Source organism: Eschrichtius robustus, chromosome 13 (assembly GCF_028021215.1).
Source record: "Eschrichtius robustus isolate mEscRob2 chromosome 13, mEscRob2.pri, whole genome shotgun sequence".
Classification (NCBI taxonomy): domain Eukaryota; kingdom Metazoa; phylum Chordata; class Mammalia; order Artiodactyla; family Eschrichtiidae; genus Eschrichtius; species Eschrichtius robustus.
The window spans coordinates 1,802,638-1,824,763 of NC_090836.1; the positions used below are offsets into that span (position 1 = coordinate 1,802,638).

The window sequence follows — 22,126 nt, forward strand, 5'->3', positions numbered from 1 at the left end:
AGGCTTTCAACAGGCCAAGAATGGGAACATCATGCGAGCACAGGCAAGAAACTGGAGACACTTTCTTGAGAAAAGAGGAAACCCGCTGAAGCAAATTACACAGTGATGGGGGACTTCAGCCATTCAAGCATCTGTGGGGGGCCTCGTCCTGCTAAATAGAGACCCTCTGCTTAATTCCTAATGACCCTGATGATAAACTATCCTCTTTCCTTTTTTGATCTATCACCAAATTAAACCTGGGGAATGCTGCACACCTAACAGCAGATGACTTGACGATATCTCTCTTGGTGTCAGAGAGAGAGAAGTCAGGGCCAGAAGATGATAATAACACTCAAAGAATGTTGATGAATGGTCCTGTCAAGCTGGATGGAGGGCTTTATTGGGCTCTGCGGAATCTGTCTGTCCTTGGCTCTGTCTTTCTCAAAAATTCTATCAACAAGGACTTCCCTGGTGGCGCAGTGGTTAAGAATCCGCCTGCCAGCGCAGGGGACACGGGTTCGATCCCTGGCCCGGGAAGATTCCACATGCCACAGAGGAACTAAGCCCGTGCACCCCAACTACTGAGCCTGTGCTCTAGAGCCCGCGAGCCACAACTACTGAGCCCACATGCCACAACTACTGAAGCCCGCGTGCCTAGAGCCCGTGCTCCGCAACAAGAGAAACCACCGCAATGAGAAGCCTGTGCACCACAACAAAGAGTAGTTCCCGCTCACCGCAACTAGAGAAAGCCCGCGCACAGCAACAAAGACCCAACATAGCCAAAAATTTTTTAAGAAATAAATAAATAAACTGCACACACAAAAATTCTATCAACAAGATGAAAACACAGAAGGAGATGCCACGAGGTCTGGAAGGTATGGCTAATACATGAAGGGAGAAAATTAGTTTTCAGAAAATATTCTTCTAAAACAATGGGCTGGGACAAAGAAGATGAAATATAATAGGAATGTATGGAAAATTGTGCAAAATACTCGATCCTGAAGCATAAGATGGAAAAGCTGTGATTTAACAGTGCATCATGAGGAAGGTCAAGGGAATCTAATGGGCTGAAAACTCGGTTTGACCTGTCGGGCGAGGTAGCTGTCCTGGATTAACAGAATCAGAGGCAGCGGTCAGAGCCGTACGATATTCTGGTCTGCACGGGTCACACCCCACCCCACACTGGTCAGACCCCATCTGAAATAGCGATTGTCCCAGGCACTCTGCTTCGAGAGTGACATTGACAAAACACAAGAGAATCAGAGGAAGCTGAGGCATCTGCAAACTGGGAATGTTTAGCTTGGGGAGGTGACGTCTTAGCCGTGACGAGCATTCCCGAAAACCCTCAGGGTTGTCGGGTGGAAGCTCTCTGTGTAGCTCCAGGGAGAGGCCTAGGACCCACGGGTAAAGTCACAAGGAGGCAGATTTCAGCTCTGCATGAGGAAGAGCTTTCTAACAACGAGAGTCCAAAACTAGGACAAGCGTACTCACAACGGGAGCTCCTTGGTGTGTGAGATGCTCTCCCCGAGGCCGGGAGACCATCTGACTCAGATGTGGGCAAGGGCCGCTCTGCCTTGCGGGGAACGTGGCCCGGACGACCACGAGGAATCGCTGAGGTTCTCTGGGTTATGACTGCACCAGACAGGCTTTCTGGAAGGGCTGGGGCTTGTGTTAACCTCCTGTCTCTCCCCCTGACTGGCCCACTCAGTACAGAGAGGGGAAGAAACTGAAGCCCAAGCCCAACTACAACAGCGTGGACCTCTCGGAAGCAGAGTGGGAGGACCGGGCCGGCACCGTGAGTGGGCGGCCGGGAGGGGGTTGGTTGGCTGGACGGCGGGTCCTGGGGCCACAGGCGCTGAGCTCAGCCTGCTCCCTCAGCCCAAAGCAGAAGCAGTGCCTCTAACGGGCAGCCCTCCCACCGTCCACAGAGAGAGCAATCTGTTCCTCTGGGGCTGAAGGAGCACACGTCTGTGAGCCACAGAGTCTGGGTGTGAGGGCGTTGTAGGCTGGCCTGGGTGTGGGAAAGCTTGTGTCTCAGGGCTCGGCCACTGTGTTCCCTCGCCCATCAGCCCACTGGGAGCATCCTCTGAGTGAATTCCAGAATTCCAGCTAAAGGGAACCTGGCAGCAGGTCTGTATTCCCACCTGTACCCTGCTTGCAGGAGGAAGTGGAAAACGCTTGTCCCCAGGGGCCACCTCCAAGGCAGCGCTCGTTGCCTTCGTGATCCAGTGTGAGCCGAGATTCTATCATCTGTTCTATTACTAATTCTGTTCTCTTTCCCCCTGAAGCTGAGAACAGCCATGATCAACAGGGAGACAGGGTCTCTCTCCATGGACGTGAAGGTTCCGCTGGACAGAGGGGTAAGGCGCTCGAGGGAAAGACTGGGGTCTGCTCCCAGGAAGCGGCGTCATGGTTAACTGGGGTTGGCGGTGGTGACCAAGGACCTGGCTGAATTCGAGCTAAAGCCTTGAGAGCTTGCTGGAGCCTGGAGGGCCCTCGTGGGGGGCCCGGCCCAGCGGGCATCGGCCCCATGGAGCACCGGCCGGGGAGATACCGCTCTCCAGGGCCTGGTTCCCGGGGCCGCAGAGCGAGGCAGCGGCCATCCCAGCCCTTCGCAAGTCTTCCTTCTGCCCTACGCTGCCTGCCATCTGGCCCTTTTGTCGTTTATGGTGGAAAGGGGGAAAGTGACAGTTAATTTTGCCAATTGTTAGCAGCTCTTGTAAAACATGTTATATGGGAAGAGGTTGAAAAGAATTGCTACTCCGTAGAGCGATTTCCACCCATGGCAACCACAGATAATCAGGACGGGTCCCCACAGCTACACCATTCCTGTCCCCACAGACCCGCCCATCGCTTACAAAAGACCACTTCGTCTTCTCGTTGAAAAGGTCCCATTGCGTTTGCACTGACGCTGCTTTGTCCCTTGACATATTTGCAAATGTCACCTCCTCCCTCGCGGCCACCCCCGCATCCCCCTCCCGCTGCCCATCGGCCTCTGCGGAGAGAACGCGGGCATCGGTCGGCAACAGCTAGACCCAAGTTCCTCCACAAACACGGACCTCCGTGGAAGCCTAACAGGAAAGCGCTGGGAAGGAGAGCAACTCTGCATTCCTCTTAGATGCATGCGCTGGTTTTCCCTGGGACGCGTCTCATTTCTGTGGCATCTGCCTGCTGTTTATGAGCTCCAGGCTGAGAGGGGCCTCCCTCGGGCAGGCTGGGCAACACCCCTGATGTCCCACCAGGCCCAGCAGGTCCTTCTCTTGATCCGAAACGGCAGAGGTTTCTTCCACGCGCCTCCACCCTTATCCCAACCGGACTCCTGCTCACGGGCACCAGGGAGCTCGCACCCACCCGGCGCTGCCAGAGCACATCAGGTGGGACCTGCTTCCAGGCTACAATGTGAGTTCCACGCACAGGGCGAGGTCTCACTCAGACCAGCGCAGGAAAGGCTGCGGTTTGTCCTCCATTCTTTGCTCCCAGCGCCGTGTCCTCATGTGGCCTTCACGCTTCTCAAAGCCACCGAGGGATGGTCCTAACCGGATCCAGGCAGTCTGAACGTCTCCTGAAACTGCTGTCTATCCCTTCAAAATGTGTTCATTGCTGTTAATAGACCGTCCAGGTGAAATTTGCAATTTGACAAAGGCTTCCTGGCACGAGGTGCTCTGACATGAAGAAATAGGGTGCTGCTGACCGTGGTCATGACCGTGGTGGACAGTTTCCCAGCACATCGTGTTCACGCCTTACCTCTACTACAACGAATCATGATGACGATGCCAGCTCACATTTATTAGAAGCTGGACTAAGCACTTCATAAGCCTTCACTCACCTCCCACAACCCTGTGATGTACGTCCTGTCCTATCCCCATTTTACCGATGAGGAAGTTCAGAAAGCAAAAACTTGCCCAGGGTGACGTAGACCAGCGGTCCCCAGCTTTTTTACACCAGGGACCGGTTTCGTGGAAGACAATTTTTCCACGGATCGGGGCGGGAGGAGGATGGTTCAGGCGGTAATGCGAGCTGTGGGGAGCGAGGGGTACTGCAAATGAAGCTTCGCTCACTCGCCCACCTGCCACTCACCTCCTGCTGTGCAGCCCGGTTTCTAACAGGCCATGGACCGGTACTGGTCCGCGGCGCAGGGGCTGGGGACCCCTGACGTAGACGATCAATCTCCAAGCCTGCGCGTTTGGGTCTGATTCTGACCACACACTCCCGACCACGGCTGTGCAAGGCCTTCCTGTAGGACAGGCCCTGACTTCTTCACTCACTCTCCAGACTTAAAGATTTCCCGAGTCTCTTTAGAGATGCCTTTCTGTCCCATCTTTAGATTCACTGTCTTCTCCTCTCCCTCCACCCATTACATCATGACTCAGCCCTCTTTAATCAGTCGTTCCTCTCTTTACTCTCATGCCCGGAAGCTACTGTGCCTGCCCGTGTAGGCGGGACACTTTGCTGGTACGAAGGACGCCGTGGTGGACTCCAGCCTCTCGCTGCCGTGGTGATGGTGCCCCTCCCTCAGCTCAGCCTATGTCTACCTTACGGGGTCCTCAGCGGAAACACCCTTCAGGTCTAGGCCCAGGGAGGCTTTCTTAGAGCATTGTGGGAATATCCGTTATCATTCAAGCCATTCTCCTGGCAGGCCAGAACCTGCTTGGTCATTTTCTCCAGGGGATTTTGCATGCGTCCTTATTTCCCAGGGATTAATTCAGACCTTTCTCCATCTCCCCTAAACTCCAGACAGGCAACTACGGTGGTGCCGCTGAGGAGAGTGGTAGCACCCCGGCATGATTAGAGCAGGACTCACAGACTCAAAAACCTGCGGGGCCAGATAAGCCGAGTTCAGGAATGCAAATGAGAGAAGCAGACAAGCCTCAGTGCTGGGGAGCCTGGGAGCCACGGCAGGCTGCGGAGTGTGGGCCCCTCGGAAGGATTCGGCTAGGAATCCATGCTGTTGAATGTGTGCAACTAATTCCAAAAATGTTAGAAACACAATCTGGCCCGGTGTCTAGGGTCTCCAACTTGTGAGGAGCCCACCTGGCCTGCAGGCCTCCTATCTGCTGCTTTGACAGTAGCCTGTTTGCCGCGAAATGTGGGCCAGCGGCAGGTGTCATGATTTCTAAGCCATCAGTAGCGTCCTCATCAGATACCCTGGGACACGTTTAAAAGAACCAGAAAAGCAAAGTATCCTAGGGACCCTTTTGCTCATTCTCATGTTGTTTTGACAGTTTGGAGCAAATAATTAACAGTGGGGGAGGGAGAGAGGCAGGCAGACTTAGTGGCTTTACCAGCCTTTGGGTTGTTCCAAGGACCCTGCTCACTCAGGCGCGTGTGTCCACACACCTGCCAGCAGCCGGCAAGGCGCTGAGGGCAGCTTCACCCCCACGTTCCTCCACTGCTTTCTAACCCCTGTGCGCTGGCTTCAGCGAGATGGGGTTAAAGTGCTCCGGAGCCCCCCCGCCTCACACTCACACTCACACACACACACACACACACACACACACACTCTCTCTCTCTCTTTCTCTCTCTCTTTTTTCCAGCAAAGGGAGGCAGTCTATTAAAGGAAGAGATCGTCAGACACCTCTTTACTCCCAAACCTCTCCAGCTCTCTTCCTGTTAACAGGATTCAGGAACCACCCCCCCTTCTCGCTTCCTTTTGCTTCATCCTTAAAAGATATCTCCAAGCTCTGATTCTAGCCATAAGTGAGTAGCTTGCATTAGACTAACCTTCCCATGGATAATTATAAATCTGGACAAAATATTAAGAAAAACACAAACATTCACAGACACTTGAAAGTGACCCAAAGCAGGCAGAAACAGAGATAAAGAGGCTTCAACCCTTGAATCAAGAGAAGTACACTGGGGCTTCCTTGGTGGCGCAGTGGTTGAGAATCTGCCTGCCAATGCAGGGGACACGGGTTCGAGCCCTGGTCTGGGAAGATCCCACGTGCCGCGGAGCAACTAGGCCCGTGAGCCACAATTACTGAGCCTGCGCGTCTGGAGCCTGTGCTCCGCAACAAGAGAGGCCACGATAGTGAGAGGCCCGTGCACCGCGATGAAGAGTGGCCCCCGCCTGCCGCAACTAGAGAAAGCCCTCGCACAGAAACGAAGACCCAACACAGCCAAAAATAAATATAAATAAGTAAAAATTTAAAAAAAAAAATGGGTTAATAGTGTTATAAAAAAAAAAAAAAAAAAAGAGAAGTACACTGGGTGAGATGTACGCTTATATGGCTCTTTCCCCAAAGGGCATACCCCAGTCCATGTGGAATGGAACAGCTAGAATTCAAGCAGAAATCTGTTGTTATCATCTTGAAGTGTCAGGGAACAGAATTTGGGCTCCCAGAGTGTCAGAAAATGAGGGGAGGTACACCCCAGAAATGAGGGATTCACAGGTGGGCTGGCCCTAACATATGTATGCAAGTTCCTCCCAAATTCTTGGCTGACCTTGAAGCTACACATCTCCAGGGAGACTCTAGGCAACAGCTGGAGAGCTGAAAGTCAGAGCAGGGACTTCACTGCTTCCTGTGGTCGTGGGGAAAATTTGGAGTCACACCAGGGTGGAGAGGCTCAGTAAACACCTTGGAACTTTCTTTGAAAGCACAGAAGAACTACACCTTGGGAGTAAAGACTATGTCCCAAGGCCAAGGGACTCACCCGAGACCTAAAGACAAAGTTGAAACAGACCCACCCTAACGAAAATGTCATCAAGTCTCTGCAAGCTCAAGGTGGTCAGCCATCATTTATCTGCTGAGTAAAACAGAAATCAACACTCCCTGGAGGAAGACAGTATCTACAACCTATTCTCCACAATAGCCAGTAGACAAAAGTTATCAGACACATGAAGAAACAAGATGATGTTTCCTTTCTTAGCAAAGAGTTAAGAGAAAAAGCAGTCTTACATGTGATCCATAGATGACCCAGCTATTGAAATTAGAAGAAGGACTTTCAAGCAGATATGATAAATATGCACAAGGAATTACAGGAAAAGATGGTCATCATGAGTGAACAGATGGAGAATCTCAGCAGAGAAATGCTTAGGATTTAATCAAAGAAGCAGAACCACTACAAGTGATATGAATATAGGGTTTTATTGTAGGGGGTAGACCTAATGAAATGGGGGGAGCTGGTAAAAATGTCTACAGAAGGCAGGTGTCTCTGCCTCTAGTCATGAGCTTGAAGTCATCGTAGGTTGGCACACCAGCGATTGGGAAAGAAAACTGGATGAGATGTGGGGGAAAGCAAGAACAAACTGGAACCCATGAGGAAGAACAGGAACCCATGAGGACAAACTAAAACCAGCATCTGTCTCTGTCTCCAGCCACAAGGACGTGGGACCTGCAGAAGGAGCTCGTGCCCTTCACCTGGGCCTGCACGCTCACTGGCTCAGATCTCAGAGAGGCTGAAGGAGGAGGTCCAGTGGCAGCTGCCCGTCCCAAGAAGGGAAGCCAGCAGAGCAGAGTGAGCTGCCGCAGGGCCCGATGTGCCGTACCCACCTCCAGCGCGTAACACGGCCGCGGCTTTGCTCTCCCTTACAAGTCTCATGCAGACTCCTCATCTGGCCAACCCTAATTTGGAACCATACAGGGAAGTGAGTCTGAAAAAAATGTAATTCCAGCTTAGCTGATTTGACACAGTGTAAAACCAGCACAAGAACCAAGTGGAAATTCTAAAACTGAAGAGTACAACATCTGAAAGGAAGTTTCTACAGGGTGGAATTAACAGCAGATTGGAGGGGAAAAGGATGGTGAATGTGAAGACAGATAGAAATTATCCAATGTAAAGAACAGAAAGAAAAGTTTTTTAAAAATTATTCCTCAGTTACCTGTGGGGTAATATCAAGTGGTCTAACATACGTCCTTAGAGTCCCAGAAGGAAGGAGAAGGGATGGAACAGAAAAAAGTATTTGAAAAACTAACGCCCCAAATGTCCTGGGTTTAGTGAAAAACATCAACCAGGGCTTCCCTCGTGGCGCAGTGGTTGAGAATCTGCCTGCCAATGCAGGGGACACGGGTTCGAGCCCTGGTCTGGGAAGATCCCACATGCCACGGAGCAACTGGGCCCGTGAGCCACAATTAGTGAGCCTGCGCGTCTGGAGCCTGTGCTCCGCAACAAGAGAGGCCGTGATGGTGAGAGGCCCGCGCACCGTGATGAAGAGTGGTCCCCACTTGCCGCAACTAGAGAAAGCCCTCGCACAGAAACGAAGACTCAACACAGTCATAAATAAATAAATAAATAAAAGAACGTGAATTTCTAAAAAAAAAAAAAAATCAACCAATAGATGCAAGATTCTCAGCAAAACCAAGCAGAATTAAAAAAAAAAAATCCGCACCTAAACACACCATAGTCTACCTGCTGTGAATCAAAGATAAGGGAAAATCTTTTTTTAAAAAATAAATTTATCTATTTATGTATTTATTTTTGGCTGCGTTGTGTCTTCGTTGCTGCACGTGGGATTTTCTCTAGTTGCGGCGAGCAGGAGCTGCTCTTCGTTGCAGTGCAAGGGCTTCTCACTGTGGTGGCTTCTCTCGTTACGGAGCATGGGCTCTAGGTGCGAGGGCTTCAGTAGTTGTGACACGCGGGCTCTAGAGCACAGGCTCAGTAGTTGTGGCACACGGGCTTAGTTGCTACGCGGCATGTGGGATCTTCCCGGGCCAGGGCTCGAACCCGTGTCCCTTGCATTGACAGGCGGATTCCTAACCACTGTGCCACCAGGGAAGTCCTGGGAAAATCTTTTTTAAAAGCTAGGGGAAAACAATAGTAAGAATGGTGGCTGACTTCTCATCAAAAACAATAACATAATGTTTTTAAATACCAAAAGAAAAAACTGTCAACCCAAATTTCCATATATAGAGGAAATATCCTTCCAAAAAGAGGTGAAATAAAGACAGTTTCAGATAAAAGAGATCAGAGTTCATCACTAGGAGAAATGCTTAAGGAATTCTTCAGGCAGAAGAAAAATGACACAGATGGAAACTCAGATCAACACAAGGAAATGAACAGCATTGGAAATGGTAAATACGTGGGTGAAGTTAAAACTTCATTCATTTCTTAACTTCTCAAAAAGACAACTGACTATTTAAAGCAAAAATGTTGACATTGTATTGTAGGGTTTGTAACTTGTAAGGTACATGGCAACAACCGCACACAGCGGAGTTACCCCTTACATGAACAGATTAAAGGAAAACACCACATGGTCATCCCAATTGATACTGAAAGAGCATCTGACAAAATTTAACTGGGAACAGAAGGAAACTTCCTCAATCTGATAAAAGCCATCTGTGAAAAAGCTCACTTTTAATGATGAAAGATTGAACACTTTCTCCCTAAGGTTGTGAACAAGGTAAGGGTATCTGGTTTCACCACTTCTGTTAACACTGCACTGGACTTTTCAGGACCTATCTTTGCAATAAGGCAAAGAAACAAAATAAAAGGCACAAAAATCAGAAAGGAAGAAGTAAAACTCTCTTCGTTCACAGTAAGATGACTGTTTACATAGAAAATCCCAAGAATCTGCAAAACAACTGCTGGAACTAACAGGTAGTTGAGCAAGTTCACAGAATACAAAGTCAATATTATAAAAATCAATTGTATTTTTATATATAGGAGCAAACATTTGGAAAATGAAATTATTTATAAGTTCCAACTTCAATAGCATCAAACAATATAAAATACTTAGGAATCAATTTAACAAAGACATATACAACCTCTACATTGAAAATGACATAACACTGCAGAAAACATGCCAAAGAAAAAAATTAAATAAATAGAAAGATATAACCATGTGTACGGGTTGTAAGATCAATACTTCTAAGATGTCCATTCTCCCCAAATTGATCTATAGATGCAACGCAATCCCAATAAAAAGTTGAACAGACTTCTTCTAGACATAGAAGACGGTGATTCTAAAATTTATATGAATATGCAAAGGACCTAAAATGGTCAAAACTGTCTTGAAAAAAAGAACAAATTTGGATGATTCACACTACCTGATTTCAAAATTTACTACAAAGCCGCAGTAACCAAGCAGAATGGTATTGACATACGAATAGACAGATGGATTGATGGAATAAACTCCAGAAATAAACTCACATGTCATCAGTAGATTTTCAGTAAAGACACTTTGGCAAATCAATGGAGAAAGGAAAATCTTTTCAACAAATGGTGCTGGAACAACTGAATAAATGTATGAAAAAAATAAATGTTGAGACACACTCACACTGTACACAAAAATATTTGAGATGTACCGTAGCTCTCAATGTAAATGCTAAAACTGTAAGCCTCCTACAAGAAAATGTAACTGAAAAGTCTTCACCACCTGAGGTTATGCAAAGATTTCTTAGACAGAACACCAAAAGCGCTAAACATTAACTAACATTTGATAAATTGAACTTCATCGAAAGGCACAATTAAGAAAATGAAAAAGCAAGGCACAGACTGTGTCCAGACTATAAAGAACTTCTCCAAATCATCAACAAAAAAGACTAACAACCCAACAAAAATGGGCAAAATACTTGAGCAGACATTTCACGAATGAAGGAACAGACATGACCCACAAGCCCACAGAAAGATGCTCAGCAACTTTCGTCATCAGGAAGATGCAAATTAAAACTACTTTCATACCCTCTATCATGGCTAAAATTTAAAAGACTGGGAACACCAAATTCTAGCAAAGATGTGCAGAAACTGGAACTCGTACATTGCTAGTGAAAGTACAATAAAATAACTTTGGGAAATTGGCAGTGTTTTATAAAGGCAAACATAATTCACCATATGACCCAGCAATTCCATTCCTGGTATTTACCAAGAGAAATGAAAACACATGTCCACAAGAAGAACATTCACAGCAGCTTTATTCATAATAGCCCCAAACTGGAAACACCACAGATGACCACCCAGGGGTGAACATAGAAGCAAACCGTGGTGTGTCCACACTGGAGTACTTACTACTTGGCAGAGGGAAAGAACACACTGCTGACACACTCAGCAGCACGGATGGGTCTTAAGGACATTACCGACACAAAAGGATATGTGACGCGAAAACAGGGACACCTAACTTGCTGGGATGGAGCTCAGAACAGAGCGCGCCCATGGAAGGTGCGGGGATTGAAACCGAAGGAAGCAAAGAGATTGCAGGGGAGGCAAACATTCTGTATCTCCACCACGGAGGTAATTACATGGCTGTGTACATTTATCAGACTAATGGAATGACACACTTAGATGTGTGCATTTCACCTTTTTCTTCCATTAAAAAAAAAAGAGAGAGAGGATGGAAACAATTTTTAAATGCTCTCCAGTTCCAGACTCAAGCCAGCCCCACTTGGAGCCCATCTCCGCCCTCGCTGGGCCCCAGCTGCCCCATAGCTCCCAGGGCCTCCCCCAACTGCCAGAAGGTCTGCCTGAAGCAGCGGGGGCAGGGGGGCGTCATGGAGGAGGAGGCCCGTGCTGGGAACTGATCTTTTGGGTTTGGTCCGCAGCTGGTTTCCTATAGAAGCAAAACTTTTTTGTCACCTTCTCCCGCCATGTCCCCTGCAACATCTCACTCCAGTTTCCAACATGGAAGTAAAAAAGCCAGAAAGAGGTGAAGGGAATAAGAACAGCTCCCGAGCCCAGTACAGTGTGTAGCTTTTCGGGAAGCATCCGCTGTGTCTGCGGACGGCACAGCCGCAGGGCTTCGGAGCCCGGCGTGAGCCCTGCTCTTCCCGTACCGGCCCGCTAGAAACACCCTCACCACCTCCCAGTGGCCTGTGCAGGGGGTGCTCCCGTTACTCCTGACTTACAAGCAAGAACTGCGATGCCCGGGTGAAGCCGCTTACCCAGGCGCACACAGCCTGTGAGTGGCCGGCTTGGCTTAGACCAGGTCTGTCTGATGCCCTTGCCCGTCCTTAGCCACTGTGCCCCCCTCCCCATGCCCTGACTTGTGCAAATTCAACTAAACCTAAAAATGGCAGCTTTGAAAGGAAAGAGCAGCTGTCAAGGGCACCGTGGCCTGAGGGGTCTGGACTCCAGAGCCGGGGTGGCGGTAGGGGGGGCGTGCAGGTGGCTCGTACAGGTGTGCGCTCCAGCCGGCAGCCTTCTCTGGTCCCAGCTGAAGCACAGTCGCTGCCCAGCGCAGGGACTACCAGCCACCCAGGCTCTCTAGTTAACTGACATTTACTAAAATTTGAAACTTCTATTCCTGAATCGCACATGTGGTGGCTTGTGGCCCCGAATGGGACAACGCAGGTCTGGACCGTGGTCCTGCAGTCAGACACACCGCCGGGGGCTGCAGCGTGCTGGTGGGAGGGGCTCTGCCTGTGGCGTCACTGAGAGGAGATGTGAGGGGGCGGGGTTGGGGGGACGTAAGAAGTGGTGGAGGAGCACCAGGTGTCAGGTGGGAGGGAGGAAGGGGATGGTCGGGAAGGAGGGGGTGGGAGGGAGGGAGGGGAGGGAAGGGAGGGAGGGGCATGGGAGGGAAGGAGGGGATGGTCGGGAGGGAGGGGGTGGTTAGGAGGGAGGGGAGGGAAGGGAGGGAAGGGAGGGAGTGGGGAGGGGAGGGATGGTTGGCGCTCCCTCCCCAGCAGGCACCTTTCCTGGTGCCTCTTTCAGAAGCGAGTTCTTTTCCTGACCAACGACTACTTCTTCACGGACATCAGTGACACACCTTTCAGGTGAGGGGCCGGGTCTTGTTTGCACGGGAGGGATGGGTGCAACATGAAAGCCAACAGCTCAGGTGGGACTTTCAGGTCTGGGGGTGGATTTACTTATAGGTAGTTGGCAATTTTGTGGTAACAGAAAAAGACTCAGGTCTGCATTCTGAGGTCTACACCTGCTTTGCCAGTGCAGCCCAGTATGCAGTATAGCCTGGTGTGCAGGGCCTGGAGCTAAACTGCCTGGGTTGGAATCCCAATTCCACCACCCACAGGCTGTGTGGCCTTAGTCAAGTTTCTTAACCTCTGTGCTTTAGGCTCCTCATCTGTAAAATAGGGGTAATAATAGCTGTCTTTTGGCGGTACTGGGGGGATTAAGTGACATGATCTACCTAGAGATTTAAAGCAATGCAGTCATAAGCAATTGTAAGATGAAAGATGGGATTTGAAGATCTCTCAGGTTCCCTCCCACCACATAAATATTCACTCTAGTATCATACAGTTTAGGGAACAAATGGGGCTTCTCTCTGAATTACCCATTTCTCAGTGAAGGGTGGTTCCCAGCGCTGACTGCGCCTGGAGCACCTGTGGGTCCTTGTAACATTGCCAGCGTCCAGGCCCTCCTTCTTACCTTATTGGGAATTCCTGGGGTGGGCCAGGCGCTCGTACCCTGTAAAGCCCCCCGACCCAAGTGATTCAGGTATCCGGCCAAGCTTCAGAAGCGATGCTCTTCCCGACGAAGGCATGGTGGGATTCTCCAGGCAGGAAGGGCCTCCCGACTGTGGGACGCGTGGGACACAGAGACCCCTCCCCGTCCCTGGGGGCCCCGATAGGTCCAGGGTGAATCTGACAAAATGAGAGTGGAGGGGGCCCTTGTCCTGTCGTGTCAGGGTCCTTCCCAGGAAAGAGGCTGAGGACAAAACAGAAGTGCTGCCTGGGTTTTGGAGGGGACGCTGAGGGCCAGGGCGGGAGGGGGCTGGCTGTGCACCCTGTCGTGGGTGTGGGAGGCTCGGAAGGTCAGAGGACGAGGCTGGGCGGGGCCGGGCACCAGCTGGTGGTGAGCCGGCGTCCTTCACTCTGCCGACAGCTTGGGAGTGGTGCTGACCCGCGGCCACGGCGAATACGTCCTCCTGGGGAACACGTCTGTGGAAGAAGGTGGGTCGGCCGGCGCCCAGGACTGGCGGACAGTTGAGAGGAAAACTGGCTTCTCCGGGAACACGGGGCTGGGCCATCCCGGCAGGGGCTCTGCGGGCAGGGCTACATGGCCAGAGGGGCCTGGCGTCCCAGGTTCCAGGGCCCGCAGGGTCTGCTGGACAGTCGCCACAACCCGCGGCGTCTAAGACCTGCCAGACAGGTGGTCAGATTCTGGGCCGCCTTGCTGGACGGGGCGGGCCACGGGGTGGGGGTTACCTGTCAGACCATCCAGAGGGAAAGAAGAGGCCTGGGAGGGTGAGTGGGCAAATCCGTAGCCGTTCGCTGGGGCTGCCCCCCAAAACTGGCCGGCTTCTCTCTTCTGGGAGCCCTGCTCCGCCCAGCGCCTCCAGGGCAGGGTCCCTCCTGCCCCTCCCGGCTCCCACAGGCCCTGGGCTTGCGGCTGCCACTCTCCCATCTCTGCCTTGGTCATCACACAGATCCTCCCCTCGTGCGTCTCAATTTTCCCTTCTTATCAGGACACCAGTGACCTCATCGTAACTTGGTTACATCTGCCACGATCCTATTTCCAGATAAGGTCACGTCCACAGACACTGGGGTTGACACTTCACACATCTTTGGGGGACACAATTCCACCCATAACAGGGAGCCTGTGGGATGTGAATGGGGATGGGGGGAGGGGCGCTGCAGGAGGATGGGAGAGAAGCCCTCCACCCCGACCCACCCTGACTTGCAGCTGCCTGGGCGCCCTGGGAGAACAAAACCCACGAGGGCCCTGGGACATGTCAGGAGGTCCTTGGACGAAGCGGCCACAGCCCTTGAACCTCACATTCTGTCCTTCCATTTCCGACCCTTGAATCATCGCATCCCCCCGTCTATCCCCTCTGTCCTGCTCACTCTCACGCTCCCCTGGAAACCACACCCGCAGGTCTTCCTTGCCCTGACCTTCTCCAGAGGGTCTTCCTGTAAATCCAAACTGGACAGTGCCGCGCTAAAGACCTTCCGTGACCTCCGGCCCCTTTTCCTCTCTCCTCGCCCGAAGCTTCAGGGTCTGCCCTGGGCTGTGCTGCCCCACCCTCTGACCCCAGCCCACCCAGACGCATCTGCGGGTCACTTTGCCGGGAGCTGTCCCAGGAGGAGCGTCCCCCAGGCTCCTCTCACGGCTCGTGTCCATGACGCCAGGACACTGTCCTTCCCTGTCTCCCACTGTCCCCCCAACAACCAAACCCCCTGGGCCGCCTCCTTCCTTCCTCTTCCTCTCTTCCCCTTCCCCGACGTGCCCAGATGTCACCACTGCAGGACAGAGGGTACGTCCCTTACCCTCTCCGTGGTGAGACCCACCAGGCGTCCAGGGGCTTCCGGTGGGGAAGGCCGTCGCCCCTGAGCTGTCCGCCTGTGTCTGTCTGTCCAGCACCATGTTCAGTAACTCCACAGAGGCCCTCGGCGTGTCCATCATCCTTTCCTTCAATTAACAGACCTTAACTGAGCACCAGCTTATCTTTGAGCGCCAGTGGGCGCACAGGAGGGTATTCGTCCATTCAGTCGGTCGACAAACATGTGCTGAGCACGCCGCCACAGACACGCAGGGCCCCGGGGCTCGGTTGGGTACAGTGAAGCCAGGGAAGCCGAAGCCTCCTTGAGGGCGATCCCATCGGGCGGGGTACAGGAGGCAGTGGGAAGGAAGGCGTTTCGGAAGCAACGTGACAGTGACAATGGCGGGATCTGTGCTGACCCCGCTGTCCTGTGGGTTGAGATTCCGCTCTGCCCGAGAACAAGGCAGGACACGGCCCGGCCCTTCCCCGATGCTGCTTCTAGAGCACTCGGTACGCAAACTCTGGGCAGTGGGTGAGCGTGGACTTTGCTTTCAGGCCTGCACGACCTGCTTCACCCGGACCTGAGCCTGGCCAGCGACTGGTGAGGACGGGGGCTCGGGGCGGGGGAACCGAGCAGGCTGTGGGTTCTGGGTAACGGGCTCCGTGGGTTCCAGGATCTACTGCGTCACGGACATCGACCCCGAGCACCGCAAGCTCAGCCAGCTGGAGGCCGTGGTCCGCTTCCTGACCAGGCGGGACCCAGCCCTGGAGTGTGAGTGCCTCTCCGGCCCCGAAGCTCGGGACTCTGTGGGGACAGTGGGCTGGGCGGCGGGCGGGGCGGTGGGAAGAGGGGCCCCATTTGCAGACCTCACGATGGCTTAGGGAGAACAGGGAGTCCCCGAAGGAGAGGACAGAGCCAGCCTCACCGGGGCCACGCCGGTGACTGAGAGCGCTGGGACCTGCAGGGGCACAGGTGTGTCCCCACGGCAGGGAGCGGGGTCTCTTAAGCGTCTGTCACCCAGGCACTGTTAAGGCTCCCACAGTGAAGGATGCTGGCCTGCCCATCAGGTCCGTCCCCGCCCCCAGCCAGGAGCTGACGCTCCGCTCCCTCAAGTCCTGTCTCTTGGACACTGTGTCTGTTGAGTGTTTCCTAAGCCGGGTTCCCGGGTGACCCCAAGTCCCTGCACTAATGCAGCTGGGGAGTCACAGGGCCACCCTCCACGTGGTCCCTCTTCTTCCTCTTTGGAAGGAGGCACGGGTCATCCTATCCCATCAGTGTCCCACCCGGGAGAAGACCCCGCTTCCCATGCCAGCCTGACAAGGCCTCATTCATTCATTCATTCATTCCACCCACAAGTCTGCGCCGGGCCTGGGGGTGCAGAGGGGCAGTGAAGCTACCAATGACCCACAGGCCAGGCCGTCGTGCTCACGGGGCCTGTGCTCTAGGGGAGAAGACAGGTAACCGGGAAGCGGCACGTGTGTCGATGCAGGGGTGTAAGGCCGTGAGTAGGTGCCATACGGGGAGAGGGGGCTGCTCTAACCGTGGTCGGGGGCCCCTCGTCAGGAGGCGTCACTGCAGCTGAGGACAGAAAGGAGCCACCGAGTGGATCTCCTCTGGGGTCATGAAAACGTTGCGCTGTGGAGGTGAGGGCTGCCCGTCTCTGTGCAAGTGTAAATGCCCAGACTGCACGCTATCGGTCGGGTGTGTGCTGTGTGGATTTCACCGCAGTGAACGTAAAGAATCGTGTTAGAGAGGCAGAGGGAAAAGAAAGGGCTGTCCACGCAAGGAGGGGGCGGGATCATCCGGACCAGGGTGTGCGCAGGCCCCAGGCAGGTTTAGGCGCCCGGGAGGCGTGGCCACGACGGAGCCCAATGGTGGGAGGGGGGAAGGGAGGGGAGGGGGGGAGGGGAGGGGAGGACGGCTGGCGGGTGGGCCTCCTGGTTTCATGGAGCCCAAGAGCTGGAAAGGCCTGGCAGTCCCTTGGTTCTGCCCGCACGGTGGAGGCTGAGGACGCGGCCTCCTGGCCCCCTGAGCCGACCTCCTCCAGCTCGAAGCACACCTCGTGCCTGAAGTTCAGGGCCCCTGGGTGGGGGTGAGCTGAGCTCCCGACCAGGGGGGGAGTAAGAGGGTGGTCTCCGTATTTTGCCCCAGGCGACGAGGAACTGTTGCAGGAGCTGCTGTTTGACGCGGTGGTGACGGCCCCCATGGAGGCACACTGGACCGCACTGTCCCTCAACACCTCCGAGTACGTGCGGGTGGGGCTGCGGGTCCCGCCCCTGGGGTCCCTGGGCTGAGGCAGGGCCTCCCGCTGTGTCCTTTGTCCTGAGAGGAGGATGGGAAGGCGTGGGAGTGACGGCCCCGGACAGCAGGGACTTGGCAAAGCTTCCACGAGGGCCCTGCTGCTGCCGCCTCCCCTCCCATTAGCCAAAGGGCCCGGAGAGAGCGGCTCAAGCCGACTGGGGGCCTCGTTTCCAGCAGGGAAGGTCGGGGCCCCGTGCAGTACAAACGTGAGTCCTAGCCCCGTGGGTTTCCTCTCTCCCTCTGCTCTCCTTCACCTGGGGCTCTGGTGCTTAGCAGGAAGGTAGAAAGAAGAGATGAATGGACGTGAGTGTGTGAGCGCGTGTGTGCATGTGAGTGCCAGGAGGGTGTAAGGTACTAATGAGGGGAAGGATGCAGGGGCCACACCTGTTCCTGAACAGTAAGAGTCAACTTCGACATCAGGACGACGTCAGACCTCTCCTAGTGCTGTCCTCATGAAAACACTGACAGAATCTTATAGGAACAAACACCTGTTTAAAAAGCAAGATGCAGAACAGTGCCTGGTGGTATGCTACCATTTCTGTTAAAGGGGGAAAAACGCAATATAGGGGAGTGTGTATGTATAAAATATCTATGGAAGGCTATATAGGAAACAGTTCTCACTGGTCGCTTCTGGTTAGAAGAATGGGTAACTGAAACAGGGATGGAGGGACACTTTTCACTATATAACTTTTTGATACCAATTTGAGCCATGTGACTGTATTATCTATTCAAAATTAAATAAAACTAAAGAATGAAGAAGAATACAGAGGGCCAGGCACTGTTCCAAGTACTTAGTGTACATTAAGCCTTTTGATCCTCACAACAACCCTACAATACAGGTCCTATCATTATCCCCACTTTACAGATGAGGAAACCAAGGCAGAAGAGATAAGTAACTTGCCCAAGGTCATCTGCCTCATAAGTGGCCGAGCTGGAGTCAAAACCAGGTAGCCTGTTTCCAGGGTCCAGACTCTTGGCCCCTGTACTGTCCTGCCTTCTACAGTGGGGGCTGGCTCACTAGGTTTGGAGAGAAGACACAATCTTTATCTTTCCAAGTTCAGAAATTAGCTGAGTTTTTAATGTTGGGAAACACTGAGAACACATATTCTTGACCAGGGAAAGAATATTTCAGGAAAGATGACCTGGGGTCATCAAAACAGCATGGTACTGGCAGAAAAACAGAGACATAGATCAATGGAACCGAATTGAGAGCAGAGAAATAAACCCACACATATGTGGACAACTGCTGTTTGACAAAGGAGCAAAGAATATACACTGGAGAAAGGATAGTCTCTTTAACAAATGGTGTCAGGAAAACTGGACAGCCATATGCAAAAAGAAAGAAAAGAAACTAGACCACTGTCTCACACCATACACAAAAATCAGCCTAAATGGATTAAAGACTTTAATGTAAGGCCTGAAATCATAAAACTCCTAGAAGAAAACATAGGCAGTATGAAGTTCATTTGGAAGAACAGGCAAGAATAGCCAGGAATCCCTGGTGGCGCAGTGGTTGAGAATCTGCCTGCCAATGCAGGGGACACAGGTTCGAGCCCTGGTCTGGGAAGATCCCACGTGCCGCGGAGCCACTGGGCCCGTGAGCCACAATTACTGAGCCTGCGTGTCTGGAGCCCGTGCTCCGCAACAAGAGAGGCCGCGATAGTGAGAGGCCCGCGCGCCGCGATGAAGAGCGGCCCCTGCTCGCCGCAGCTAGAGAAAGCCCTCGCACAGAAACGAAGACCCAGCACAGCCAAAAATAATAAAATAAAAAAAAAAAAAAGAATAGCCAGGAAAACGCTGAAAAAGAAAGGCAACGAAGGAAGGCTGGTCCCACAAGATAGTAAAACGTTGCAGAACCTCTGCAATTTATAAAGTGTGGTTTTGACACAGGAATAGACAGGCAGACCAGGGAATGGAAAAGAAAATCCACAGATTCATCTAAATGCATGTGGAAATTTAGTGTATGACAAGGGCATCGTGTCAGACCAGGGAGGGAAAGATGGACTACGTAATACTAACCGGTTTGAGAGCCATCTGCAGAGCAATAACGCTGTATTCTTTCCTCACACCGTATACCTGGATAAAGTCCAAATGACTCAGAGATTTAAATGTAGAAAATGAAACCACAGAAGCGCTAGAAGAAAACATGAGCCGGTTGCTCTACAATCTAGGAGTGGGGAAAGTTTTCCCAACGATGGCTCAGAATTCAGAAGCAGTAAGGGAATGACTGATAAATTTAACAACATAAAATGTTTATCTGGCAAAAAAAAAAACACAAACAAACATGAGCAAGGTGAAAAGAGAAATGACAAACTGGGAAAATGCTGGCAACTTAAAAAAACAAAGAAAAAGTGACTGTCCCTGTATTATATATTCGTGATAGATAACTTCAACAACAGAGAAGTGAAAGGCCAACCACCAACCACTTAACGGGGGAAAATGACCAAGAGACGGTTCGGAGACTTCATGCAGCTAGTCCTCAGTTGTACGAAAAAGTGCTCAATCCAGCTCACAGTAAAAGGATTGCGAATTGAAGGTGGACTGAGGTTGTACTTGTCATTTAGACTGACGACCATTTACGTTTGTTGACGGGCATTGTTACGAGACTGTGGGGAATCAGACACTCTTGTGCGCTGTTGGTGGGCATGCAAAATGTTTCAAAGCCTGTGGAGGGGAATCTGACAGTATCTACCAAAGTGACATACGCATTTACACTCTGGCCAATGATCCCACTCCTGGGAATGAATCCCAAAGAGATACACGTGAGCTGTTCGTCACAGCACTGTTTGCAACAGTAAAAGATTGGAAATAACCTAAATGTCCATCAGTAGGAGCCTAGTTAAATAAGCCCTGGTGGATCCACCTAATGGAATACTATGTAGCCTTGAAAATTGAGAACTATATATATTGCCATGGAAGGTCTCAGCAATGGAGAAAACTGTGTATAATAATACCCTGCTGTTGTTTATCTAAAAGAGAAAATGCAAATATATCTCCATTGTTACTTACACCGTATATAAACATACATAGGTATGTACATATATATCTACATATTTTAATGGAAAAATAACCAAGCAAACAAAAAAGGTTACTTGTAGGAAGAGTGAAGGAACAGAGGGATGGAGACAGAAACAGACTTCTGAATATGGCTTATTTTGCATATTTGGCTTTGGAACCATGTAAATGCTTTATATCATTATAAAACTAAATTTTAAGAAATAAGCTCTAAAAATCTGAAAGCAAATGAAACAGATAAACCTGGCTGTGTATCAAGCTCGTGCAATAACCACACGTCGGGGACTTCTTTCAAGGGACTTGGAAACACAGAACTGTAAACACTAAACAAATAAAATCTTAAAAACTGTGTTCAATAACCACATTTCTAGAAACTATATTTATTGGCACTGTTATTCTCAAACTACATGGATAGACAGAGCACATAGTATTGTTAATGTCATTAGGAACAAGATTTTCAACAAACGAGAAAAGAGGTGCAAATTTTTTAAATCAAAGGAAGTTTAGATGGGACCCTAAATATGAGTTGGAAATATCAATAACTCATGTATTTTCCCTGAAAGAAACAAAGAGGGGATCCCCGTCCACTGAAAGGACCAACCTCAGTGAGCACCCCAGACCCAGCTTGTGGACTTCCAATGTCCACTTTGAGAAGTTCTCACTAGAATGAGTCAGTGATCCTTGGAGAAGTGTCTGATTCCAGGTCAGGGGCAGGGGGTGGACAGAATGAGCTGGGGCACCTTGTCACCCCAGGAGCAAGTCACCAAAGACTAAGGAGGTTTTGCCAACAGGAGGTCAGAGCCACACCGAAGGGGCTCTCACCGGCCAGACGAGGGGCAGTCAGAGCAGGACCACTGGTAACAACTGCAGTGGGTGAGCGCACATTAAACGTGCTAAAATCCTGTGTGCAAAGTAATACTGAAGGAACAATCTTCTTGGTCATCTTTGGAAGATGTTAGGAAACCAGTTCATACTTGTACAAACTGGTGAAGAAACAGAGACACAATTCTTTATCCTGCCTCTTCTTACAAATTATGCCTCAGGATAAACAGATATTGAGGAGAAGTTTTTCTTTAGTCAAGTATAAATAGAATAAAGAAGAAACCAAGGGGACTTCCCTGGTGGCACAGTGGTTAAGAATCCGCCTGCCAATGTAGGGGACACAGGTTCGAGCCCTGGTCCGGGAAGATCCCACATGCCGTGGAGCAGCTAAGCCCATGCACCACAACTACTGAGCCTGTGCTCTAGAGCCTGCAAGCCACAACTACTGAGACCGCAAGCCACAACTACTGAGCCCACGTGCCACAACTACTGAAGCCCATGTTCCTAGAGCCCGTGCTCCGCAACAGGAGAAGCCACCGCAATGAGAAGCCTGCGCACCGCAATGAAGAGTAGACCCCACTTGCCGCAACTAAAGAAAGCCCGCGCGCAGCAACAAAGACCCAACGCAGCCAAAAATAAAAATAAATAAATAAATAAAATTTACAAAATAATCTAGTGGAGGGTCTGGGGGTGCTGTAGATGACAGAGGATTGGCAAGGATGGTAATTGTTGAAGCCAAGTTGTGGGTGCAGGGTTCTCGTTAGCTAGTCTCTCTACTCTTGAACAGAGAATTGCATAGGGAAGCTTGTCAGAGATGCACAGGGGCATAGGTCCCACCCCCAGAGACTCTGGTCTCTACACCACCAGAGGGGGGCAGCCCCGTCCACACCCCACACCCTTTCCTCAGTGATTTTCCAGAC

At 51.3% G+C, this 22,126-nt stretch overlaps 1 protein-coding gene across 1 annotated transcript in view; it reads left to right on the plus strand.

The window, feature by feature from the left end:
• The window catches only part of CACNA2D4 (calcium voltage-gated channel auxiliary subunit alpha2delta 4), an 83,968-nt gene that overhangs the window by 22,212 nt on the left and 39,630 nt on the right, over positions 1-22,126 (plus strand). The window contains exons 17-23 of the mRNA XM_068560850.1: positions 1,688-1,774; positions 2,268-2,339; positions 12,562-12,623; positions 13,690-13,757; positions 15,623-15,668; positions 15,742-15,839; positions 17,220-17,313. Coding sequence (XP_068416951.1) covers positions 1,688-1,774; positions 2,268-2,339; positions 12,562-12,623; positions 13,690-13,757; positions 15,623-15,668; positions 15,742-15,839; positions 17,220-17,313 — 527 coding nt within the window. The remainder of the gene's footprint in view (positions 1-1,687; positions 1,775-2,267; positions 2,340-12,561; positions 12,624-13,689; positions 13,758-15,622; positions 15,669-15,741; positions 15,840-17,219; positions 17,314-22,126) is intronic.